General features: G+C 41.4%; 1 protein-coding gene across 1 annotated transcript; it reads left to right on the top strand.

The window, feature by feature from the left end:
* The first annotated feature begins 246 nt into the window (after positions 1 to 246).
* Positions 247 to 24,609, top strand: DUPD1 (dual specificity phosphatase and pro isomerase domain containing 1). Its single transcript, XM_030488628.1, has 4 exons — positions 247 to 298; positions 9,021 to 9,234; positions 19,139 to 19,359; positions 24,318 to 24,609. The coding sequence occupies exons 2-4, from the start codon at positions 9,050 to 9,052 to the stop codon at positions 24,563 to 24,565; spliced, it is 654 nt and encodes a 217-aa protein (XP_030344488.1). The 5' UTR covers positions 247 to 298; positions 9,021 to 9,049; the 3' UTR covers positions 24,566 to 24,609.
* Positions 24,610 to 27,638: the final 3,029 nt, after the last annotated feature.

Raw genomic sequence — 27,638 nt, 5'->3', positions numbered from 1 at the left:
GACAAGAAGATAAAAGATAAGTTTTGTTTTATTACAGTCGACATGCAGGCATCACATTATCTTAGTCATACCAAGGCTGGGTAACTAAATTGCCAGGTTTAATGTTGCGGGTCACATCAGGGAATAGTTTTACCAGCAGATGTAAAGATCATCCTTTGGAGTGGGTAGCACCCAAGGTCAGAGTCAGCAAATCCTCCTCTAAAAATAGACTCCAGTTGCAAAGTTGGTAAGATTTCTTTTGTCGTTCTGCCACACTTAACAGGACCCAGCTACCCAGAGCACCCACCTAAGCTTACAGGTAAGGCAAAGCAATATACCTTTTCTGCTGTACTTCTTGTGTTCCTTTTCCTTCTTTTATTACTTAGTTTACTAACCTAGGGAGAGGAACGAGAGCTGGCAAACTTTCTAAGGTAACTAATAACTTCATAAACTTGTCATAGAGGAAAAAAAAGCTTAAAACTACTAGAGAATTAAAAAGGCTTTTAAAGTATAATTTTTAGGTTCTTAGTAAACCAATTGGTCATGTCACAGAAATGACTTTATAAAATAGGAAATGAATTGCCAGAACTGTATTTATCTTAGAGATGATTTCAATTTAAAAGTCAGGAATAAAAGTGCAATTTTTCAAGCTTTTGTAACATCCATCCCAGAACATTTTGCTTACTTTTTGCTAATTAGTCCACCCTCCAGTCAAATCTAACTTTTCCAACTGAATTACAATTCTCTCAGATGACGCTGTGTTTTAAGTTTCTTTGGGCATTCTCATAATATTTAATGAAATCTCAGCTTAAATCTGTTTCAAATTAACCAGTTCAGTCAACAATAAAGAATAAGGGCAAAAAATAAGTTTTTAAAGAGTCATCAGTGGCTTAGAAATTCATTGAAATAGCTGGTTAGTTTTGAATATTCACAGCAGGAGGGTCTGGGATATAATTTCAGAGAGGCTATGATTTTTCTAGTTTTACTCTTTAAAAACAAATGCATTGGATGAACTATTTTACAGTTCCTGAACACTTCCAGCATAAGAATGTGGGGTAAAATAAAAGAGCTGAAGTAAATGACAGTTTTTGCTGAAGCCTAGGACAGGAAGAAGGAACACAAGATTATGTTATTCTTAAACATACTGCAGGTACCCCAGGGATTTCCAGTTCTGGATGTACACCACTTTGCTTAATTATTTTTGGGCTCTTTTAGAGAAAGATTTTTTTTTTTTTTTTTTGTAGGGACTTAACTCCTCCTCCCTCCCAAGAAGTATTTGTACAAAATTAAGTTTTTTGGTCTAGTTTTATGGAGGAAAAAACCACATAAGGAACCTTTGCAGCACCGCACTTCATTGTGGTTCCCTGGGGTGCAGCAGTGCCAGGTTACACAGGAAAGCATATGGCTCCTCATGGCTATTGCCAGTTTTCAGGGTCTGAGTAAAATGTCATGGAGGTGGCGTTATCAGGGAGCACCATTTTAAATTCATTTAGTTAAACCATCTGACAAAGCAAGCTTTTGTAACTGCAGCTAACCAACTCTCAGCTCAACTGATGTACTTTGAGTCATGAAAAGCTTAGAAACCAAAGCACTGTTTACCCTCCTCCCAAGCGCAAACACTGCTCTCCAGACAGCATGTGCATTGGCTTCTGCAAGGAGAACTTTCCAGTTTATAAAACAGCCCTCTGCTTAGTCATACTCAAAAAGGGTAAGTACACTTTTTCACCCTGCAGGGAGGTATGTACCTGGCATGCTGTCTGGAAATGGAAAAACAGAACATGTCTTAAGAATTCAGAAACTTGCTCAATAAATAGATCCTCACTATTTTGGAAGACCCTCAGCCATTAGATCTGATTTTTGTCTGCCTTCAGCACTGAGCGTGCTTACCTGGAAACAGGTTAACTAAACTGGATTCAAGCCTTTTGCACATGTTCTTGAAAGTGTAGGAGAACTGGTATTCTCCCTGCTTACCTTCTCTTAGATACTTCCCTCTCTTGTACACATTTGCTACCGACACATTTTCTCCATAAAGGTCTTATCTAAGGTAGTTAATTAAGCTAAAAGAAGTAAACAAAAATTAAAGCATTTTTGCAGTTGTCTGGAAACCAAGAAGGTCTCAGGTTTGGACCCTCTGGAAGATAGATGTCCTCTGATTTCAGTGGCACAGAATCCTACCTGATAAATGAAAACATTCAAGTAAGCTATCTCTCCATACAACATCAGAAAAGAAAATGGGAATAATTTCTCAGGAACAAGCACTTCACACACACACAAAAATTTCTTAATCATAATTCCAGGGCTTTTTTTTCCACTTTGTTTATCTTTCAAATTTAGTGTTCATGGCAGTAGATAGATTCACTCCCCAGACTCGAGGGTCAAACACTGGCTAATTCAGGGGCACCATGTTTATCTCCTCCTGCACTGCTGTAGGCATAAGGTCTACTAGAACTGTCGTTACTTCTGTAGACTTCTCATGAAAGGCCCAGAGCTGACAGATAGTCAGTCTGTTTTTGTTGTTTTCTATCCTCCCTTGGCATCTTGGGGAAAAAAAGAAAACCACCAAACCACAAAACAACCTAAACCTCCAGATAATCATAGGCTCCACTTTTTCAGAGCTGTGATGAGAAAAGAGGTAGGAAGTAAAACCTGAAAGCATCAAGAGTAAGATTAAAATTTGTCTCCACGTTTACAAATAGGTTATACATTTAGGTGTTTGGTGGATGCTGAAAATCTTCAGTTCCCAGCTAAACCAGAAGAATTTGCGATTGCTTCGTATTTTCAGAAGCAGCAGCTTTCAGACAGCTCTCTAAGTACAAAACTGGGGCTGGTACGCTTGTGCACACCAAATTGAATTTAACAAAGCCAGCATCAAAAGCCCCACTAGCACAGGTGATTGATGTTACACAGGCTGGGAGAACTCCCAAGAGCAGTAAACATGGGTGGTAAAGAATTTAAACTATTCTGCTATATAAATACGGACTGAAGCTGGCATTAAAGGCAATGAAGCCCTGTGCCCTATGACAGGCAAGACAGAATAGCTAACAGGATTACAGTTGTTCCTTCTGTAGGAAAGAGCGAGCAAAATTGCCTATCTCCATTTTTCTTCCCACCTTTTATTTGTTTAGCCTCTCTCAGTTGTATGTTTGTAGCAACACCATTGGGCTCTGACCTTATCAGGGATCTGTAGCTTCAGGCACACAAACACAGCTACAAATTGGCAAAGAGATGTATGCTTGGGACAACAGCAGTGATGGAGGAACCCCCCTGGGTCAGGGAGGGGTGCAGAAAAGAAGGGGAGAGGTTACATAGGTTCTTGCAAAAGACAATCCTTTTCTGTGCATGTCTGTTTTTTTGCTTTTCTTTCTTTCCTTTCCTTCTTTTTTTTAAATCTCTACAGCTGACTTGAATCTTCACTCCCAGGCATAAATCTTGCCAAATTGTTTGGCATCTTTATACACAGCACTGAGCCTTGCACAGCATGTTGAGCCAAAAATATTAAGAAACATAGTATTTTGTTGTGTAGATAATGACTTATAGCTTTTGGTCTCAAAGTACTCAGAAACTTCCACTACATCTGGAAACCAGCATTAGAAATGTACATGCTACCACCAAAGCTCTGACCTTCACTTCTAGATATGAACCCCAGTTCTCCCCATCCCCCATGTGGGATTACCAAACTGTAGGGCCCATGAATGATGTTTCAAAAGACTTAGCTAACCCCCTACAAATTCTGGGGCAGGGGAGGAACATCCTCCCAGTTGAACCAATGGGAAAATGGACCACTAAGTTCTGTGACTTCCTAGGGCTTTCCTGGAAATTTTGGGTTAATTTGAGTAGTTCAAGGGACTCAGAACAAGGTGCAGAAAGGAAATCTTTCACTGCCATATCACTGCTCCAGCCACTAGACTGTGTTCACTTTTTGAATTATACAGCAGATAGACTGGAGGATTTTCCTTTTTTTTTTTCTCCTCCCTTGCACTTTCTTTCCACTCTTCCTGTTCTGTTAAAATAAAAAAGCTAAAGAGTTCTACACGAAATTCCATTTGGCAGCTGTAGAGTGGATAGTGAACGTAAAGAAGAGATTCCTTTGCTGTGCCTAATGCATGCTGCTTATCCAAATTAGCCACACAATTACTTCTATCAATGCAAAAATAGTTTAATGTTTTTTTTCTAGTGCACAGCACTTGAGAACAACTTAAAATGCAGTGTAATTTGCCACAGTGTATGTCCTGAAGTGGCTCACTAATGAAAAGAGGATTAACTCTCCATTATTCTGAATTACCATTTTGTGAAATCACTAACAATATTTTCATTTGTATACATATAACCCAAGGGGAAGAAATATTCCAGCCATCCAACTGATTAACAAATAAATTTCATTAGATAACATGCACTTTGGTCTTATTTATGAAGAGAAAGATTAGGGTATAAAAATGCAGATGACTGAATTTTTATCATCCTTGTTCTGATAATACACTTAAGCCCATGACAGCATAATTAGTGAGCACCAGCAGTTCCGTGCTATATCCACACACTGGACTGAGAAGCAGAACCTGCAGGATGTCAGGCTTGGCAGCCGAAGTCTCACAGGCTTGAGCATCGGAACTCGGTCCCACTGAGGTGGACCCAGACACTGCAGTGTGGGCAGAGAGGGAACGGGAAGGTCTCAGCTGCTCGCACAGCCTGGCTACTGCACAGCACAGCAAGAGGGGAGCTGTGGCCTGGGCACACGGGAAGAGTGGGGTGCACTGCAGACTGCCCTGCCTCACTGCCCTGCCTCACTGGAAGGTAATTCCTGGGCCTAGATGCAGGGCTCTGTTCCTCACTACACTCCCAAGTTGGGCTCAAACCTTTCAGCCAAGGAGAACCCCTCTGGGACAACGGCAGTTCCTGCTAGCTGACTGTCCTCTTCATCCCTCCCCCATGAAGTAAGAAAGGCTGTCCTGAGCTGGAGCAGCACTTCCAGGGGCAACTAGGGTGCAAAGTCCCTCATGCAAAGGGCACAAGGACTGTCCCTACTCCAGAGAGCTTTCATATCCAAGGTTGTGTGTCCCCAGCACAGTGTGGTGCCATGAAGCAACTGCAGAGCTGGTACAGGACAGCTGCACTGCTACATCACTCAGCCTGCACTAACTAGTCTGTAAGGTGAAGCATTTTAGCTCAAACAAAGCACTGCAAGGGGTGCGAGACTGCTCTGACGAGCCTGTGCAGGGCTAACCCTGCAATCTGCCGTCTGACTGTACTGGGTGAACACCCTGCAAGGGATAGTTTCCACTCCCCAGAGGTCTGCAAAAGAAATCTGAGTGTTTCCTGCCTGGTTTTGTGCTAGACAGTCATCCCTATACAGACAGTCATCCTCAGACAGTCCTCCTTATATCCACAACAGCATTCAAGAACCACTATGGAAAAAAAATCCAACCTACTCTTCACTTTTTAATCTAAGAGGGCAGGCCTGGGGAATGGTGTTCCCTCAGCTCCCTTTGGTGTACACAGAAAAGTCAGCAACAGATGAGGTTACACATCTTTGGTTCCTGGAAAGACACAAGCTTTTCCATCCCTCTACCCCCAACCAAATGCTTCATGCCAATTAATTCCAGAGCTCAAGCAGCAAACCAGTCCCCTTTACCCCCCCTTCCAGTTAAACTCTGTTATTTCTTACTTAGTCTACAGTCGAATCTGAAATACATATTTTACTAGAAGAATTTCAACTGATGCTTTCCTGTGCTCTAATTCAATTTAAAAATCCCTGCAGCAGATAACATTGGCAAGGCATAAAAGAACATAGCTAACTTGAAAGTTCAGGGAGCATATGGCTTCCCAGGACAGAAACGAGTATTTCTCAGCAGTGGTCTAACTTTCAGAGTGCTAACCAAGCTTCAAAGTGAGATGGTGTCACAGTACCACAAACGATCATTTGCAGATGTAATTGCCCTGTTCTGAGGTCTGCAGTCTACAAGGAGGGACTATTGGTGTAACAAATCAATACGCTGTGGCCACCGAGCACGATTACCGATTACATTGCTTTCTCTTCTTCCCTTCCTTTCCTCCCCTCTCATTTTATGCAGCAGTGAATAAAAGCCTAGTCAGTCCTTCAGCATCAAGGCAACAGGCTCTCAGTTAAGATAATTCCTTAGACAAATAATTCCTTACTAGACAGACAGCAGTTCTTATCAAGTTCTAGATAACAGCCTATTCACTCTGAAGTCAGACTGTATTAGATTTGTATCTCTGACTATCTAACATTATCTAAACTGTTGAGTCTGCATGTAGAATTAGCATAATTCTGGCACAGGAAGGAAAAATGCTCTCCTGGGGAATGTCTACTGGGGGCACAGAGATGGGACTTGGTGCTACTCAGAGGCACACAAGACCAAGCCCAGGGTAAATTTGCTAGAAGCTAGAATTCTCAGAGCCCTTTACAAATCTCAGCAGAGGACCACTTAGCTAATCACCATCATGTTTTAGGAAGCTTGGCTGAAAGACAGATCCCCCTGCCAGTGAAAGCAAGCCAATTTTTGAACAAAGGTGTACACATGCCAAACAAAAACTGACTCTACAATCTTGCCTAGCTTTGGAGTAGGAAAACAGGAATCATTTGGCTTTTTCAAGTTTTGTGGAGAAACAGAACATGACAGGCACAAAAGAGCCCAAACTGAGGAAACAAACCCCATGGGTACATGGGATGTCAGTGAAAAATGGTCATCCTGCTTTCAGGAGAGCTCTATAACAGCTGCATAAAGGCATTAGCCAGATTTTTGTAATTAAAGGACACAAACATCACTAGCAGCCAACATAAAAAAATCTGTGGGAGCCACTACAGGATTTGTTGCCTGCAAGAAAGGTGGATTTTTGGCAGGCTGTACTTGCACACTTCGTAAGATCAATCCCAACTGCACCTCTTCTTGTTACGAGTCTCCTATGGAACTGCAAGATTCAACTTTTCCCTTCAAGGGGATGAGCGACAGGACCAACTGCTGCCTTGAGACATCAGGGAGCCCAGCAGAAAACACATCAGAGCCAACAGGGAAATGGAGCAGACAAGAATCTGCAGCAGAAGGCTGGCAACATGGGAAAAAGGAAACTTGTTTCAGACTATCTTCAAACAAGATAGTTAAGTGACAACTGGCAACAGGGTAAATAAGATGCCAGATATGCGGCCAGCCCCAAATTCTAGTTCCTAGAGATTTGCTGTAAAGATCAGCTGCACGAGTGGTTTAACTTCCTGCTGACAACATGCAGAACAAAAGGTGGTTTGCCTTTAGCCACAGAAGACAAGCAAAGGAGACACTGATTGCAACACCCATGTCCCTCATAATAATCCTTCTCTGACATTGTGCCTGGACCTATGACATGAGTATTTGTCTGTTAGTGTGCAGAGTGCTGCTAATTTAGATTGAAAAGCTCTCACGTACACCTTTATCACTTGTCAATCACTCCTTGTTTCTTTTCCTTTACTGAGAATACATGGATGCCCTGTACCTTAGCGCTCCCCCTGCAAAACTGTCTTCAAGTCATCAAAAAATTAAAATAAAACATAACCTAAAAAACCCTTGATCTAAACACACCAACATTGTATGCCTGTGAATACCGGCTGACTCCTCTGGGAGGACAGCGCAGTGCCACACCTGAGCTAAGGAGCACAGCATTGCACTCCTGCAGCTGCGCTACACCCACAGTGGGTGGTACAGTTGCTGCTGGTGCAAGAGTTTCTGTATCACATGTATTTCACTGGGCTTTTACGAGGGTTACTTTAGCTGCAGGGGATTAGGAAAGTTAAACGTGGATCCAAAGAACCCACCTGTCCAAGAGCAAAGCTATAGTTACCTGCCACATCCTAAGGCAGTGTCTTCATAAAGACATAGATAGGGGATGTGCTGAGACTCAAGTTAGTCCTTGGCCTTAAACTCTGCTCATCGGCTTTGTGAAAACTCCAGGCTGCTTGTGGGGTCAGTGCCCAGCTCCTAAGCAAGGCACAGCCCTGGGGAAGTGGGGGAGAAGGGACATCACCTAACTGGGCTTTAACTGCTGACTCCACAGCTGAGGGAGGCAAACTCTCCAAGGGAAAGCCTCAATCAGGACAGCAGCTGAGAAAATTACAGCAAGCAGGAAAGAATCTGGAGCTTCAAGAGATGGGTAAAGCTGACACCAGAGGATTCAACACTAGCAGATAGCTCAGACACACAGGACGTCAGGGTTGTCAGTTCTGAGCAACTCAGCTCTGACAGCATGGACAGGCAAAGGGTGTTGTTTTTAGCATCATTAATGATACTCTGATTTTAGCTACAGGATAATATTACTCCATTGCTCCCTTCTGTATGTTCATCAGTGCTGCTTCCCACGCACTTGGCAGGTATGCATCAAGGTTAAAAAAATAAAACCCCAAACAAACAAAAACCCCCCAAAACCCCCAAAAAGTGAACCCCAAAAGAAGGAAGTCCTTGAGCCCAACCTGGCTAGGAAATATTTTGTCAGTGGTACTGCCAAAAGGCAAACTCTCCTTCCTGCAAAAAGCCTACAAGGTTCAGTGTGCAAGGCTGCATTAAGATCTTGAAAGACTAGAACTGGTACACCGAACATTTACCTGAATGGACACATTTTACCTCCCTACATTGCTGAAAATCACAGAGAGGAGAAGCCTTTAGGAAATTCACAATTAACGATAAAGAAACATATTTATCCCACTCGGTTCCCCAAGCTACTCTAGATCACTCGGATCAGGCTGTTGGACCTAACAAATTTTTACCAGTGGACTTTTTCCAGGAAACAAAATTCCAGAGGAGACCAATCTTTGGTGATCATAAACTTTTGGCTTTTGCTCCCATTGCTGGTGAGCTTGTCCAACGATGCATTCCTTGCCCAGTTCACAGGAGGCAGAAATCTAGGTGTGAGTCTGTGTCTGCCACAGAGCAGGTACATCCATCTCATACCATGCCCAGCCCAATCACGCCCGGCCACTGCTGCCCCCAGCGTCACACAATTGTAGCAGAAGTCGCTTGCTTTGTGATTCCTCAGCTTAACATTCTGTTTTGGTTACATTCCAGTTTCTTGCACGTCCTGAGCGCACCACTCCATGGATAAGATGTCATCAGCAGGTTTGAATGCTGGGAAGCAAAATGCATACAGAGCAATCAAAGTAGATCCTGATGAGGATTACTGTACTCCAGGTGCATTTGAATTGGAGCGACTCTTCTGGAAAGGATGCCCAAAGTACACTCATGTCAATGAAGTCTGGCCGAACCTCTACATAGGAGATGAGTAAGTGTACATAGTACTGCTCTACACAGTGGATGAGTAAGTGCACATAGCACATCTCTTCTACATAGGAGATGACTAAGCTGTACTAAGTACAGCTCACCAACAGAGCAGGGTGTTTCTTTGCTCCTCCTACTCATTCGTTAGTATTTAGCAGTGATGATGTGGTTTTACAAGGTACTGACAGATGCCAGAGTCCAACAGAGCAATCAGAGCCTGGGATGGTCCTCACAGATATTGGCACACCGTGTTCATTGCTGCTGGTTCAGGAAAGTGCTGGGTAAGTGCGGCAGGGTCTACTGTTCAAGACTGAGTAACAGGAGCAGTTGAGGCACTGGTGCAGGCTGTTGAGGTTGAAGCCCGTCATGATCTATTTTTAAATGGCTCATTGCAAGGAGTAATTTGTGAAATTCCAGAGTTACACTGACAGAAGAGCACGGCCTAGATGTGTTGACCACAGCTTAGGTTGGTTTAAACCTAAAATGTAATTCTTGAAAAGTGGTTAAAGAGACAGCTCAACTCGCAGTGGTATTTCTGCATTTCCAAGCCTGCGCTTCTGTACATGGAATACTCTGCACTTCCAAATTGCTCAAGAGATTAAAACAAACAGAACCCTGTGGAAGGCAAAGCTGCAGATCAGACCAAGTGTGATTTGGAAAAAAACCAAACCCACAAAACAGACTTAGTTCTGCTGAGCACAGGACTAAACTAGAAACAGCCTATTCCGACAAGCAGAGATGACTGCAGCAACCCAGATACATGCCTTCAGAAAAATCCCCCAACCCAAGTCTCTGAGCAGAGCACGAGTGCTTTTCTTACCCCTTAGGCATTACTGGTCTACTTCCCATTCTCCTCTACACCCTGGGCTAACATGACATTTATTCTACATCATTACTGTAAGGCACAGGCAGGAGCCCCACTGGCTCCAAAGTTCTCAATAATTTTTTAAAAGGTCCTAAAATTCATCTGTTGCCAGCTTACAAAAGAGGAAAGATATACAGCCTTGAAAGTTACAAGACTCCTAATATCATTGACCAATTACTTCTGTGGCGCCAGAGGCAACAGAAAGACACATGAGTTCTGGGCTCCCACTTCAGAGACTTTTAGAGATTAAGCCGTGAGAAGAGCCTGGCCAAATGACTCAGGAACAAATGAAAAGGAGATTGAGTTGTCCTCTCCCCACCCCACCTTGCCCCTTTTGCTATGTTTTTCTGACTCAAGATTCAGTGTAAAAAACAGCCTCTTCTGCCATTTATTTCCTACTTCCTTATTCAGAATCACCAGCAGAATTATTCTGAATTAAGCTGTTAGAAGAATTTCCTTCTTATCTCCATGATGAGGCTACAGCTCTGCCCTCTAGCAAAGGAATCTGATGAGACAACAGGTATTTGGACAGTCAATCTCTGAGCCCAGGACAGCAGCCACTGACTCTTTCCTGTAATTGTTCCTGTAGCAGTGGCTTGTTAATTTAATAAATGTTAGAAGGTGTGACTCTGAATACAACACACCTGCGCTTTGTACAACCTAACCAGAGGAACAGCAAAAACAAACTTCTTGAGAGGTACTTAGAGCTTTGCCCACTTACACTGAGCAGTGTATTTCTGCAGGGGACCAGTCTTACATCAAGAGGAAAAGCAACGGTGCTTCAAGGCGAAACAAGTTTCCCAAGTGACTGGGACAGAAGCATGAGAAAGCTAATGGAGAAGAAAAAAGATCTGAGGAGCAGGTGGGGAGTTAACAGAAGTAAAACTTCACCAGAAAATGGGGCTCCCTGAAAGAGACCACTTAGTCAGCCAGACAGGGGCAAGCCTGACATCCAGTAGCAGAAAATCTAAGATGAGAACTGGTCTGCAGGCAAGATGCAGCTTTCATTACCGGAACTAAAATTTCATTTGAAGCAGGCAAAGTTCAGACCTCTGTATCTGTCCTCAGCCAGCTCCACATCTTACTTCTGAACAACAGCTTTCCCCTTCAGTGTGGCAGTATTATTTTATTTTAAGATCTTGCTGTAGCAGTGGTTGCCAAAGAGCTGCCATGGAGACATGAAGAGATGTTGGCTGTATTTGCATCCTTAGCCATGCTAAATTAAAGTTGATCTTGAAAGAATTTAGTGGAGCTCATCAACAAAATCAAGTGAACACACACATGCAGAGTTTATCTTCAGAGCCCTCACATCTGTGCTTCATTCCTGCCTCCGGCATTTACAAGGTTAACAGGACTTGTAACTGCTTATGGAAATGCTAATTAATTAACCTGACTACATAACCACATCTTCCTTCTAATGCAATACAGGCTATCAAGGAGCCCTGTGAGGCCACTCAATCCTTTTGTTACAAGGCTTCACTGCAGATGTTGCCCAGAGGCAATGAAATCTCCATGAGCCTGTCAGGCACAGAATAATCAAAGCCTCAAAATATAACATGCTGTGTTCAGCTCCAATTGAAATTTTCCTCCAGCAAGTTCCAAGGACTTTTAAAGACCAGACACTGGAACTTGCAGGAGACAGCCCAGTGATACGAATAAAACAAGCTTTGCCAAGATTTTGATTCATCTGCTACAAGGATTAGTGCTTGCATGTATCCTCCTCACATCTAGAAGCTGCCTAAATGGATAGAAAGCAGCTTTGTCTTGCTCCTTTCTTTCACTGGTCATTGGGTTACTTGCATGGGCAGTTTGACTGGCTAATCCCAAGTCTGCTTGGTTCACTGCAATCACGTGGAAAATACCTCTGCCAGTTATGCAGCTTATAGTTTCTTATTGCAGCAGTTCAGTTATCGCCTTGTTACCCGAGATGTGGATCATGGTTCCGCTTTTCTGAATTTCGAAGAATATTTTAGCTGAAGACAAAGGCTTCCCTGGATTTTATTTTCCTTTTAACCATCCACTAGCTCTCATTAGGATATAGGGCCTGATCACAATTTCAGGTCTTTCCGTGTTCCCAAACTACTCCAGAGGAAAAGAAGTCTTCTGGAATCTAATTCCTTACAGGTAAAATATGAAAACTAATTTTCTGGATATGCAGCTGAAGTGAGCTGGTACTTCAAGAAAGCTATGGTCTGTGCTTGTCCCAGTAGAGCCCCAGGGCTTAGGGTCTTGAGAACTAACACAGGTAAGGTTCAACAAGATACATGAGTAACTCGAACTTCCAGATTGAAGTGTAGGATAATTAAAATCTATAAGTAAACTTTAAATATAGGCTTAAGTAAAACTCACTCTCTCCTCTTCCCTTTCTCCAGAAAAACAATACAGTATGGCTTTTTCCAAGAGATTAAGTAAAAAGACAATTTATACTAATGTAGAAGAAAACAGATGGGACTCGCTCAGGGTAGAAAACAGTTTCCTCCCACTGTTTTACCATTATGAACTCTCAGGATCTACACCAGTATTAATCATACAAAAATAGGAGTGCATGCAAATTTAGATTATAAGAACTCTCTTGAGGACATAGTTTCAACCTTGTTAGTATGAGGATCTGCCAATTGCAACCGCAGTTTAACAATTCAGAAAATCAGATCTGTAGCACTGGACTGTAAACCTCTTAAAGCAGCAATGATTTCCAAGACAAGTAAAAATTCCTCACATACCAACATCTCTCTCTATAGGCGATTTCTAACACTTGGTGAGTGACTGAAGTCAAGACCAGGATCTGAATGACTACATCACTTGATGTAGTCAGTCAGGCTTGATTCCTCTCTTCTACACACAAAGCAGAGAGGTATTCCCTGTACCTAGGTTGTATTATTTACAAAAATGAAACCCACCACTTTGGACTAGAGGAAGATGGACTACTAAATCTTTTTGTACCACATATTATGAAGATCCTGTTCAGTATCTTCAGCAGTACCTAAAAATTCTTCTAATTCACACTGAACAGGAGGTATCCACAGAAATGGAGCAACACCTCAGAAGGAAAAGGGGATACAATGCTTCACTATCTCTAGACTCCCTCAGTGCTGGAGTTACCAAAGGAAATTGGGTCAGTATTATTGGAAATTCTCAACATCTCTCCTCAGGAGGGAGAACTGCCAGATTTTCTTAAGAAAGTGTCAGTATTGCCTATATTCAGGAAGCTTCTTTCTGACACTGACCATCTGGTAAATTATCATCCTGCATCAAGCTTTCCTTCAGCGCTAAAGAAAATGGAAAAGTTTGAGAGATGATTCCTCTTCTAGTAACATGTTGCCTCAGATTTCCTTGCGTTTTGTCAATCTGGGTCATGTCAATCTGTGGCTTTAACAGTCTATACTGAAACATGTTTACATTGCTCAAGCTTAAGAGACTTTGCGCTACTTAGAGCTTATAAGCATACCAGTCGTTTGGTTGACCAGTACCAGCTGTAAAGTGCTGACTTACCTATCAAGGGAGCTGCTCTGCCCACACCCTCATGAGGCATTTTGGAGGATTACTTCCCTTCCTTTAGATGCACTTGGGTTTTCACCATTAGCTGTTTTTAATGTACTTAACATTTGCTGTGGAGGTGCAGGCTGCAGTGCCTACAAGTGGTTTTTCCTTCTCTTCCAACTCCACTGGTTTGGGCAACTTCCTGATGAAAGCAGCTGGGACTAAAGCTTGTTATGACAGTATTTTTGAAAAGAAGAGAAGGAATTTGGTACACTGGAGATGGCAACTTGAAAAGAAGGATTTTCTTTCACGTTATAACTACTTACACTGTTGCTTCCAGTTGCTTTCAGAAGAAGGGAGAGTTTGCTGCAGCACTTGCTTTTAATCCTGTGAATCTTAAGTTTTAAAACTGACAGCAGGCACAGTTAGTCTTGGACAAGCCCTTAACTTGCCCTTGCACAACATGAGAAATGCAAATAGCCTTTTGGAAACCATTTGAAAATGGATGACATTTTTGTTTGGGACAGTCCTCCCTCTTAGTGATAGTCTGTTATTATCAATATATCCCTATGTGAAAGTGATTTTATCTCAAGTTTTTGCCATTTAGGTAGCATTCCCATATCAAAGTACTCCCCCTTGCCTCAGAACTTTAAAAAGATGTTTATGAGTCCATCTGTCCTACAACAAATGCAGGGTCTGATTCAGCAAAGCACTGAGTTTTTGCTTAACATGCTTTGCTATAGAGGGAAGGACTTCTGGGTATGCTTAACTATTAGCATATGTTTATGTGCTCTGAACGGAAGAACTGATGAGTTTTTACGCAGGACCAATCTGCCCAGTTCATCTCTTTCTAAAGTGAATTACACTGAAAATTTCACTGTTATCTCCCAGTGTCACACTTCACCCTCTCCGCACAGGAACATGTTCGAGGCAGACACTGGAGACCACAGTTGCACCATGTGAAGAGAAATCAAGCGCTAATAGCACAGATGGTGGAGACCTACAAAATGAAAACAATCACAAGAGTAGTCAAATGTTTAAGGCTTCACCTACATCGGCATTTGTAACAAACTCTTCTTTACAATGGCTACTCAAAACTCAACCACAATCACAAAAATGTAAATATTAATTGCAATTTCTTAGGAAACAGCAGCACCCAAAGAGGGAAAAGAGGAATATTGTTAGCTTGACTATTAAAGACTTTTAGTGAGCCAACTGCAAGGGAAAAAAAACCTGTGCTACTTCTACCTGGAAGTGAATTAGAAGTAAGAGTTATGAATCCTCCAATAAGGTTTATGATTCATATATCCCTGAATGATCCTATGTTATCAGTCACCTCAACCAGATGGATATCAGCAGATATTTATGCTTGATTTATTCCTTCCTTTCATCTAAAATGTCAATACCTCAGGCACAGTAAAAACTGCAAGGAAGACCAAAAGCATTCCCCCTTTCTTGAGGACATAACCAGGAGCATCATGCACAGTGAAACACACAAAAAAATTAAGCTCTAGTAAAAATAAAGAGATAATGAGGGATGCTCCTACAACAGCATCTACACTAGATTCAGCTGAGGTTGGAAAGCAAGCCAGTCCTTTGCACAAACCTGGAGTTCACTGATGGCTAAAGCCATTCCAAGCAAACACATCAAGGAGCACAGTAACATTTCCATCTACAGGCATATGGGTCCCTCTATATGAAGGCTTAACAGCCTGCTCCTTGCTCTCTATTAACTGGCAATCAACATACTGCAGACCCAGCACGACCTTAAGTTTAACTGTCTATATTTTGGCAGTGTCTGAGTCTCAGCACAGTCTCTGCCCAGTAATATTTATGATCAAAGAACAAGGTAAAAAGACAGCGGATGGGAGTGAAAAAGCAGACAAACCTGGGTCAGTATGACAAGTGGTGCTCCAGCTGGGCTGTTTGCCTAGCTTTTGGGTAAAGATTTTACCAGAAAAAAAAAAGAAGAAAATTTTTGAAAGGACAGTAGAGGTATCTTTTATGAAAACATAATTATCAAGTGCAAGACTGGGGGGATAGAGAGAAAGGAGAAAGAGAGTAAGTGCTCTCTAATCTCTGTATCAAGTTTGAAACTACGCATTCTTGGCTTTTGAAAAAGAGTAAGCGTCACTTCAGATTTCTTAACAAGATGCAGATCCTAAAGCCCAAGGCAGGCACCTCTTGCAGTCCAGTGAACCCTATTTTGTATTGCACAGTAACCGTTTCATCAGATCTCTACACAACAGTATGTATTAGAAACCTTAGGAAAAGCTTTTCAGAGATTATGTTGCCCAGGGTATCTGCTGGAAGAAAGGTAACTGACATCCTCTTTACAGATTACATGCAACAGCTCAGCCTGCAGATGCACAAGCCACATACCTACCCAGAGGACCTACACTGACCCTGCTCCACTTGGCCAGGGCAAATGTTTTAGATCTCAGTTCAACTGACAGGTTCTACACCACCTACACACCACACAGTTTGAGCACCTATTCCAGTGAAAGTATGGAGATCTTCACAGATTTGAGCTCTCAACACTGAGCACTCTGGAAGTTTTCTAGATTAGCAACATCCGTAGAAAGAAGAAAATGCGCATCCATATTACAAAGATAAGAATTATACTGGGCAAGGTAACATTCAGTCCAAAAGGATATTGCTCAATCTGTTTACATATCAAGTGCAATTAAAAAGCAGATGATGTTTTAAAATCAGCCTATCCCAAGCATTGAGGAAAAGAGTAAATATTCTTCATTTCCAGAAACGGTGGAGTAGACAGGTTAAGTATTTCCTTGATACACCAATAAGTTACTGGGGGGGGGGGGGAAAAGAAAAGGAGATTTCATGGAAGATGATTTCATTACACTTGAGAATTTACAATGGGCTTTTTGCAACAGCATTCAAGGTTGATCCACTGCTGATTTCATTTTCAGCCCAAGCCATGGGAAACAGAGGGAACTAAAAGAGTAATAACATGCATATTTCTTAATTCCAGCAGGCAAAGGGCAAAACAACAGCTAACGCAAATTGTGATGCAAAATCAACACCTAACTGCCCTGCCTTTAATTGGATGAATTAAAAGGAGGAGGATTAATTCCATCTAGCCACAAAATTCACAGTAGGAAGGTACAGGCAAGACTGGGAGGTGGAGGGGGAAGGTCCCAGGAACTTGGCTAGACTGAGCTGACTGCTTATGCAGTTAGTGAAAGATGGTATCCCCCTCTTTCTGAATACCTACTGAAACACTGGTGCCACTGAACACTTAAAAATGAGAGCGACATCAAACAAGATTGTAAGTGCAACCATCAGAAATGAATGCATTAGTTTCATCCACTGTGTCAAAAGGCAATCCCCTGAGAACCTAATCAAGGAAATGGAAAAACTGGATTTCAGAAGAATGTAAGTGTCAAATGTTAATGACTGTCATGCAACCTATTGTTTGACATTGTCCTTGCTCAGAACAATTTCATCTTATAATTCAAATGCTGTTTATTAGCCTGAGCAGTGCTTGCAGAAGCTAAAGTCTGGTAGTATCCACAGTCCATCAGAAACTTTGTTTTTCCACTGACCATAACTACACTGTAGTCCTACTTACGATTCAGCATGCAGGTCTCCAACTGCAGGGGTTCTAGTTGAGCACAGATCTCTGACTTGAAACCGTAAGTCTTTCATGGTTTGTTGGATACATGCTTTGGGCCAACCCTGGTGAATGGAAAACGTATTTTCTCTATCCCACTATCAGGGAGGTAAAACAAAATAAGACAATTTGAAAATAGAACCTGTAGTTCACCTCAAGCCCATCAAAACCAAGAGAAGTACTTATTCACTGCACCTTTGCTCTTTTTTGACTGGCCATCCATATGGCCCACAACTGAAGTGCCTTTGCTGGCGAAGTGTATAGAGCATATACACTTGAAGAGAATCCAAAGGCACAAATCTCCTAAAAGGAGGAAGAAAAACAAAAGTTTACTAGGTCAATCACTGCAACAAGAATACAAACGGAAGGACTGAGCATCAATTAACTTGAAGTGAAGGTGGCAAGTCACAGCACTAGCAGCAAGATGCTGCTGCTTCTCTGTCCTCCCGAGTTGACTGAGCTTAGGCAGGCATAACCACGCTATCTGGAGTTTTTATTTACTTTTAAAATCATTGCATAGTGGACTTATGACATTACTTCATGACAACAATGCCAGTAGGGTGAAGACATTATCATTGCTGTCCACAAAGTAATTTCTGCAGGGAGGAGTATCTACTCAGAACAGCCAATCACAATGAGTTTTAATTAAATAAGAGTGAGCATAGGTAAGACCTTCAGTATCTATATCCCAGTTAAATGCCCTAATCACTGCGTAAAGGGGTATTTTGACTTTGACAGAGGCTGGGAAGTTAGAATCAACATCAAGCTATTCTGAGCTGTCACCACTAGAATTATGCAGCACAACAGGTAGCCCACTACAACGTCCTGTGTGGCAGCAGGTGCATTTACACATTGAAGCGTTCAGGAGACATTCATGGAGAGAGGTACTCCTGGTTGGAAAAAGCTGTTTCACATCATGCACTAATTCATTTATGGCAGCAGTAGTTATGTGAAAACATTGACAGAATAAAGCCTATGCAATTTTTTGGGGGAAAAAGCTCAATAGCCTTCCTTGGCACTAATGATACTTGACACCTTTTCCTGAACAAAACTCACCAAAACTAAAAGCTTTCTGTAATAGAACAAAAAAGGTTTTTACGTGCCTATCTATAAACTTCACTTTTTTGAAGAATTTTAGACTGCTGGCAAGCACTTAGAGTGGGTTTAGGCACACAAAAATTTAGGATTTCCTCACCTATCTGACTTCCCTTGTCTAAGGGAAGAGAGGACAAAAATAAATTAGAATATTAAGCAAAATACAAGAATTTCAGTTTTCACGGAAGGCTAATATTTAATTTCTGTATCTAGTTCTTTTTGCTTTAGACCTCTGGTTCAACCAAACATTACATTAAAAGGAAACCTGGTAGGGAGTTTTGACCACAAAAGGGTGATTTTTAGAATTATTTTCATTTTTTAAAACAGAAATGGAGAAAAAACTCAGTAACTTCTTTTAGGGATGAAGAGCTTCTTTTTGAATCCTAAATATCTTACTACTCACATATCACTCACTCTTATTAGTTCTGCAATATCAACTGATGGGACAGAAGGGGAAAGCAGCATCCCTGGGTCCTATTTCAAGTTCTGCCACTGATTTATGACTTTAAATAATTCATTCTATTACTTTCTGTATCTCAAGTTTCTTCTTGTACAAGGTGGATAGAAGCCAGTATTTCCTATATTACAAAGGCATCAGGAAAATAAATTCATTTTTAAAGTGCTCTAAGGACCTGGGAGAGATAGTTATGAACTCCAGAAGTATCATCCACTCTAAATAACAGTATCTTAGGATCTTTACAATGGTAAATGATGCATTTTTGAAGCATTATCAGTTCCGTTAACATTTAGAACATACCAAATCAGATATTTTTTTTTTCCCAGCTTGCTGGGTAAGAAGGTTCTTCACTTACATAATAGCTCTTGTTTTAACAGGAAAACTGCACTAGATCGCTACAGCCTTCAGAAGGCAGGCTTCACCCACATCCTCAACGCAGCCCACGGTCAGCGGAATGTGGACACAGGACCAGAATATTATCAAGACATGGCTGTGGAGTACCATGGAGTGGAAGCAGATGATCTCCCCACTTTCAAGCTCAGCCAGTTCTTTTATTCAGCTTCTAAATTCATTGATAACGCGCTTCAGGATGAGAGAAGTAAGGAGGGTGCTGAAAATGGTTAAAAACAGTACAGTATTTACTCCACCTGATTATCAGCATAGCTCCATGGCATTCAACCTTGTGGGAAGGAAACAAGTCCAAGTTTAACAGAGAATATAAGACTAGTAGCAGGAAACTAGATTAAGAGAAGGTATTGATGTAAACAAGGACCTTTCTCACTGCAGAACTAGTACCAGCCCCAGAACCCCTTACCAAGCACCACCATTATCTCCTGTCTGAAAAGTTTTTTGTTGCTTTGACTCTTTCGTAAACACATCAGAGACAATTAGACATCGCATAGGTTCCATGAATTAGCTGTCTCTTCCTCTAATTAGTCCCTATTAAGAAAGGTTTAATGAATATTGGTTGCATATCACTAGGAATGGAACACAAGTGCTCTGCAGAGACTGAGAGCTTCATGCTTTGCAGCATTAGATTCACTCTACAAATACAAAACCTACCTTTCTACCTGGTCATCAGATCTACCCCAAGCTATAGTAGATTTCTCTGCCATCTTCTAAGCAGCAGGTGACCAAAACAACTCTGACGATAGAAATCTAGAAACATTTCATTAAAGCCTTTGTAATTTCTCAGCTTGATTACCACAATTCATTATTTGCTGACCTCCAACAGTGTTCTATCAGAAAGCTGTATGCTGACATGAAGTGCTAAAGCCTAGGCCTCACACTGGCTTTTAAGATTACTCCTACTCCTTCCCCCCATGTTTTGGTTTGGTTTTTTTTTTTCTTTTTCTTTTTAAAATATCCACAGGATATTTTACCAGAAACCAGCTGAGAAACTTAAGGCTTTCCCGCTGACCTACAAAGTCCTCAATATCAGAGGGGGTTACATATCAAGTTTCTAGCTTTGTGTCAGCTTCTGTTCTTGGCTGTTTAGCTCAGCTGTAGCCAGCTACTACCTGGCTTGCCCCCAACAGCCACACAGGTCTTAACAATTTTACCCTTTCAGCAAGTACAGCAAAAGTCCCTTTCCTTGGTCAGGAGAAAGTCTTAAAGCAGTTCAGTTTTAAAAATCAAAGTACTAACAGCAGAAGAAACTACTTCAGGAGCTTTCTTGCTTGTGAAGAAAGGTACTTGGCATTTCAAAAAATTATGTCTGAAGCACTGCCTTTGGGAAGGAGTGGATAACTAACACGCACCTGTGTCTAGCCACAGCTGGAGGCCAGAGGTCAGTATCAGACTAGAGTAGCTGAAATAAGAAATGCAGACTTCCTCACTCCCACCACCCTCCTGTTCCTGTAGGACTTTTCTTTGCTGCACTGAGGTAAAGAAACAAGCACAAGGGAAGCAGCAAAGGCTAGAAAAACCCCCCTTGCATCCCAATAAACACTGGGGCAGGGAAGGGTAAGATGGGAGAGGGGGAAGTATTAATATTTTTGTTTCAAACCCACATCTAAGTCCAGCAAGTTCTGAGACAGTTATCAAGCACCAGTCCAGCACTGAAACATAAAACCAAATCAAAGAGTGACTCGAACTTCTACGAAACAAAAAAAATCTTCACTAAAGTAGATACTACCAACTGCAGCAATTTCTGCAGCTGTGCACTGCCTGCCGCATTCAAAAGTTTTTGTTTTTCAAAGAAGACAGCTAGGATCTTTTCTGCTGGAGATCAATAAAATAATTACTGTAATACTCATGAAGAAAAAGAGCAAGCTCTTAACTTTCTCATGAGGGAAAAGTACACTAAATGTCCATCTCCAATCCCAGCCAAAGATATGCATAAAGGCACCTATGCATGGCCCACAATGAAGTTGAATGCATGACAATAGCTTCCCACTACACATTTACAGAACAACAGAATGAATCCAGAAGCTAAAGTGAAGAGTAGACTGATGTCTCTTACACTTATAGCAGAAAAGCCTAGAGGCAAGTAACTAGTGCTCTCCTCCAAGAACTACATGCATGGTTTGTGAACACACATCTAATATAGAAAGGTGCTCTGTATTTCAAAGGCTATTTGCATGTATCTTCCTGACAAATAGCATCCATATTCCTTAACAGGATTTTATATTAAGTAACCAAGTATCTACCTCCAACACAGGATTTCAGTATAAGGTGCTAAATAGTTCTGATCAGTAACCCAATTACACTCCTTTGCTGCTTTGCATCAGAACTGAGCAAATACGAAGAGAGGGAAAAGGGCAACAAGAAAAGTTTACATATTTGTGACCAGAATGCACGTACTAATGAATCTACATTGGCTGTATCGCATTGCTTGGGGTGCAACCTTCAGTCAGCCAAGTGATGGAATGCATTGAACAGATGTCATCATACAATGCTTTTGCTAGGAGAATGCTCAATAGTCAGTGTTGCTGAAACAAGCCGTCCTGCAGATGAAGCAGCCTCCCTCTTTCTGCAACAGGCCAGAAAGCTTGGCAATTCAGATGCTGTCAAAACACAGTCCTAACACATTAATTCTGACTTAACCTTCAAAATCTTTGTGATGGTGAAGAAACTCCTTGATCAGAGCAGTATTCGCAGAGTTTAAACATGGGCAGATGGACTTGTAGCTGAGTTGCTTTCAATGTTCGTAAGAGTAGTTTTAGAAGCAAACTCAAACTGTTCACAATTATGCATGCTATCATTCAGTTGTGCATAAAGATTTCCAAACCCATGCAATTCAGACTATAGGGCAGCTTAAAATTTGTATCAGTGAGGCCTGATTAACTCAAACAGAAGACATTATTTTAAGAGGTTTTTAAGTTCCCTACTATGCTACAGATACAGTACTCATTCCCTTGGCGCCTTAATTCCTTAGAATGTAAACTAAAGGGGAATAGCATTTTCTTTTCATGTGAATATGTCATGGGAAAACATGCACTAAAGACAGATATAAAACAAAAAGCAATGTGAGAAGAAACATGAGAGACAAAGACCCAAGGCATTTGACCAGACACCTCAGCATTCATCACTCCATCTGACTCTCGAAAGAAAGCACTGCATCTAGACAGATTTTCAGAAACACAAGCCACAGTTAAGTGACCAAAATAGTTCAGGGACCTGTCACCACTCAGCAGGCTCTGTGCACTGGTGTTCTATATTCAGCCACACCTTGAAGGATAAAAGTGTGAGAATCAAAAACAGCGAGAGTGAACTCCCTCTTGGAAAAGGAAGATTCAGATTGGTTCTTATACCAGAACCGATGTTCTGTCAGGGACAGAAGGGCTGCAGCTCTGCAGATTAGTATCAGCGTTTTGCCGTAATAGGCAGTCATCTTGAATATTCACACAGAAGAAAGGACAGACTTCATTTTCCTACAAGCAGGGGGCATTTCAGGAAATTGTACAGCCATTTTTTACCTTTGTTAACAATAAAAAACTACTGTACATTTTCTCCTAGATCCCCTGCATTTGCCACCCACACAAAGGAAAGCCTTCCTTGTCCTATCATGTATTTATCACCTCAACAGCAACCCATTTACAAGGTGGGAAGCTCTAAAGAGAAGCATGAAGGACTGAACAAATGTGAGTTTTTATCCGTTTCAAATATTTGCAGTAATAATAGAATGGATTATCATTTTCCAGGAGAGAAAGAGGCACTTTTAGTTATCAGAGAGACTGGAATTTTGCCAAGATGCCTCTAAGACTATCTGCTGGGATTAGGATGCAGACTGTAACCATTTATCCTCTAGTGTTGGCAGTTCTTGATGCATCCACTGCACACCAATGCTGCTTGTGCCAAGACCTCCTCTTTTGCCTGGAAGCAAAGGAGTTAACCGGCAGGAGTCATGGCTTTGCACCCAACACTTCTCACTAGGCATAGCTGACAGAGATAAACTATTATTGGCCCTGTGAGGATGGTTTTTTTTTCCCTGTGGCAATTCAGCTTAGCAGGGTGTTAGAGAGAGTGCTCCAAATCCACTTCCTTCAGCAGTTCAACTCTTTGTGAGACCCCCTCAAGGGCTTCGAATCATTTTTGGAAATCTTTTGAAGTCTTTCAAAACCTGTTAATCAAACGTGAAAACACATGAAACCTCCATCTCCACCAGACAAAGTAAGTGGGGAAGGTTTCACTTCAGCTTACATGCTTGCTAGTATGTGAAACCACAGACTTTCTGCCTCTGGAAGTCCAAAGATAAACCAAGCAATGTCACAAAGCTAAATCTTGAGGTACATTTATTCAGACATGAAAACTACTAGCAGAGATTCTCCATTTACAATATTACACAAGACAAGCTACTACTGCAAGATGATCATATGAAAGAGAGGTGATGGTGAAATACTGCTTTCACTCAATATAACAGGGTGACCAGCCAACTTTAAAATGAGATTTTTAAAGCAGCTTTACTACAGTTTAAGAAGTGGTTTCTTTCTATCGCCCTGGTTATATGCCTAGCAACTTCTATGGCCCTTCTTATCTTCTGCTCTCAAAAATATCACTAAGCCTTAAGAAAGCCTTGTTAGCTATATTTTACAAATGATGTATTTGGGCATAAAGTGATGCAATCCAGATCCTGAAGGACGTTACTGTCAAAACAACAAAATATAATCAAGATTAGGTTAGCTTTTGTGTCTAGCTTGTAGAACTGAGAAAGGCACCTCCGTGCACCCCATTTATCCTCATGGAGGGATGGATTCATAGCATACCAAACCCTCCCAGACCCTTGTACTTTGGTCAATATGCCCAAACACAGAATTACATACCTGCCACTTCTCAGGCATGTAAGGTTAGGTTGCAGTGGGGCTTGCTAATGTAACACATGGCTGCAGCCCTCAGGCTTTCTCTGCAACCTGGTTTAGGATGAAATGGGTAATCTCCAACGTAGATGATGTTCAGTTAGTATGTAAGATTTACAGCCTCAGTTTCCCCACCTATAAAAAAGGCTGGTAAGGGTAGTCAAACCACCAAAGAAAGCAGGGGCACCACAGAAACCTTCACTGAAAAAAGAGAAGTTACGCAGTGTCATCTCTGCATCATTTGTCTTTGTTTCCACAGACAAGGTTCTGGTTCACTGTGCTATGGGTCGCAGCCGGTCAGCTACACTGGTCTTGGCTTACCTGATGATTTACAAGAACATGACAGTAGCGGATGCCATTGAGCAAGTATCAAGACACAGATGCGTTCTGCCAAACCGGGGTTTCTTGAAGCAGCTGAGAGAACTGGACATAGCGTTGACACTGCAGAGGAGGAACACCAAAAACAGCCTACCATCTGATGATGATGAGAACAGCACCACGATCTAGTATCACTGCTGTCAGGGTTGTGCTGGAAAAGAAACTCCATAAAAATTAACTGTAGTTAATTACAGTCACAAGAACCATTTGTTATTTGGAAGGAAAACAAAAGTAATTTCAAATACTGTCAGGATGAGAAAGAAGGGAAGCCAAATTTTAAACCCATCTTTTTAGAATGATCAAGTCTTAGCAGAATTCTTTTGTTACATCAACAAATAAATTATACCCTCTGTAAAAAAGTTTTTGCAGCACAAAAGCAGCACAACATCAAGAAAACTCTCTTCTAGCTGAGTACTCCCAGAATCCTGATCCTAACTTAAGTGCATGGCCTTTAAAAGCATGGAGCTAGACACTCCTGAAGAAATTTTGCAGGAAATACACCAAGATGGTAGCAGCACAAATGAATTGTTAAGTTTAGTTCCACAGTCCTGTGAAGTATTTCACAGGAGTTTGCCTTTTTGTGGTGTTTCCTGGCATCTCCATTTCTTTTTTCACAGTAATAATCTAGGGCAGCACAGCATTTAAAGAGCCTCCAGATGAGGATCAACTACTCGGTCTTCACAATAGACTTTGCAGCAGACCATGAAAACTAGAAACAAAGCAAGACCCTTGAAAAGGTCAGATGCGTAAGCAGCTATAACAGACAATTCAAGGACATATATACATGACATTTCAGCAGTTTCAGTTGTAACTTGGTTCTCCGAAATGCTTCAACTGCCTGAATTTTAAAAGGTCCTACACATACAGTATCCAAGTGAATTTACAAGTCCACCAAAAAAAAAAAAAAAAAAAGGAAACAAAAAAAGAAGGAAAAAAGGGAGGGGGAAAAAAAAAAAAAGACTGGAAAAATTATGTGTTCTGACTTGTTTTCCTGCACTTGGAAAAACTAACAGCTAGAGCAATGAACAGGGAAAATAGGACTGCCTTTACATTCCAAAGAGGAAGCTCAGCACTGAACATGTGCAGCCCTAATGTCCTGGTTTCAGCTGGGACCTAACCACCCCCTAAACAATAATGGATTATAACCAGTTCTAACAAAATTTTAGTTGAGATTAAAAAGAGACACAGGTGAAGCCGGGGGGGGGAGCGGGATATAAAAGAACAAAAATCTCACAGTGCCTTGACTAACCACAAGAAAGCTGCTGCTGCGCTTCCAGACACCACTGTTTATGTTTACCACTACCAATAATGTTCCCTCCTATCTCAGCTTTAGTGACCTTAAAACATTATTGTGCTCCAATACAGTTGCTAATAATTGTATTTGTTGACAGAAGCAGTCCAGATACACAATGGGGACACTGGATCTAATTTTCTGCCTAAACTTACTCAATTTACTCTATTTTATACAAATTATCAATAACTGTTTTCACACGGAGAGTTTTGCCACCTCAGCAACATTTGATATTCTTAGAACATACTGCAGAGGAGGATCACAATTAAGCCACATTTTACCTTTTTTGCATCTGCAGAAAGGTCAAGTCATCACTCTTCCCACTGGAATTTTTTCTAATTAAATGTATCAGGCAAGAGCTATGTACTGCCTCAGCGCCTGAGATGAATGATCTAGCCACCAAGAGCATCCGAGAGTTCTCTTGTTCTTTACCAGCTGACAAAGACTTTGTGACTTCAGTGCAGTATGGACTGTGTAAGTCCTAGATACTTAAAAAAAGAAAAGAACACAGTGCCACAGAAGTGAGCACAATTTTAAACCGTTTTTTGTAGATGTTAACGGCTTAGCATCTCTAATGTGAAGGCTTTCCTATTCCTTCACTTCCTGTCAGGGCCCCAAATCCATAAATCTTTAAACACTGACTGTAGCCAAGGCTGCAGGCATCCATAATGCAATGCGTTTGACTTATCATTTGAATTTATGTGTATAATAATCACCTTATCTTCAAATTCTCAGATGCGGCAGAACACATTAAACACAACTAGGCTACTGTTAAAAAACAAATCAGACATCACAACGGGAACAATATTCATGAGAGAGATACACGAATTCTGGGACTTATAATGAAGTAAGTATCACTACTCCCAGATTATGAAAAAAAAAAAACCCCAAACCCAACCAACCAACCCCCCCTCCCCCTCCCAAAAAAAAAAAACCCAACCAGAAATAAAAGGAAACTCAAAGAAGGTCATTTGACACTTCAACTATAAACAAACAGTCACAAAGCGTGTCGTAAAGAGTCAAAAAATACTTGGACGGGGTTCCTCAACTTTCCATCTATATCCACAGACCTTCAAACACACCTTTTCCAGAGCACCTTACTGTCTAGTGCAATATAATTCACAACCCAGACATGCAACAGCTCTCTCAGCCCTGTATCTGACAAACCTGCCTTTCAGGCATGCAGTCCCACTCTTTCATTTACCCTGATGGAGAAAGCTGAACTTTCTCACCTCTGTGGCAGCAGTGTGTTTCTTAGCATTAGCCTCACAGACAGGAATTCTGTACCAAATGATATACAACAAACATCTACCAGGATCTCCCTCAGTCAAGTTACAGGTTATTTTCTTTCCTGTATCCTGCATGAGAGCTTGACGATTGCTGTAACTGGAAGAGGGTTTTTAGCAGATTTACATGCAGAATTGTATTTGAACGACGTTTTCTGAGGCTTAGAAGATGGGTATTTCTTTTGCAGTCACACGTGCAAATACACAGGAAAATTTTAATTCCTGAGGCCCAGCTGCTTTTGGTAGAGACTGACAGAGCTTTCACACAGCAGCCTCCCAACTACTGATAGAAAGCAAAATACTAGAACTCTTGAGTAGTTCCCACTGATTTTGTCCTGCATAGGAGATTAGGAAATCAGCACATGGCAACACTGACATAATGACAAAAGAATGCATCAACAATTTCCAAAGGACGGGATTCCAAGCTACTCAGAAACTAGGAGCTCCCTTTCTTGCATGGAGATGTGAAATAGGACAAAACTGATTTATTAAGAAGTAAATCAATAGAAACCCATATTCCCTTATTTCTACACGTACTACTTGAAGGCCTTAAACATGGCTTAATTAAGCTTATTCTTATTTAGCAGATGGGGAAAAGCTACCAAGAATTTAAATTACTCAACTA

The sequence above is a fragment of the Strigops habroptila genome, chromosome 5 (genome assembly GCF_004027225.2).
Source record: "Strigops habroptila isolate Jane chromosome 5, bStrHab1.2.pri, whole genome shotgun sequence".
In the NCBI taxonomy this organism is placed as follows: domain Eukaryota; kingdom Metazoa; phylum Chordata; class Aves; order Psittaciformes; family Psittacidae; genus Strigops; species Strigops habroptila.
Note: the sequence above shows the minus strand (reverse complement) of the source record. Positions and strands in the feature narration are given on the sequence as shown.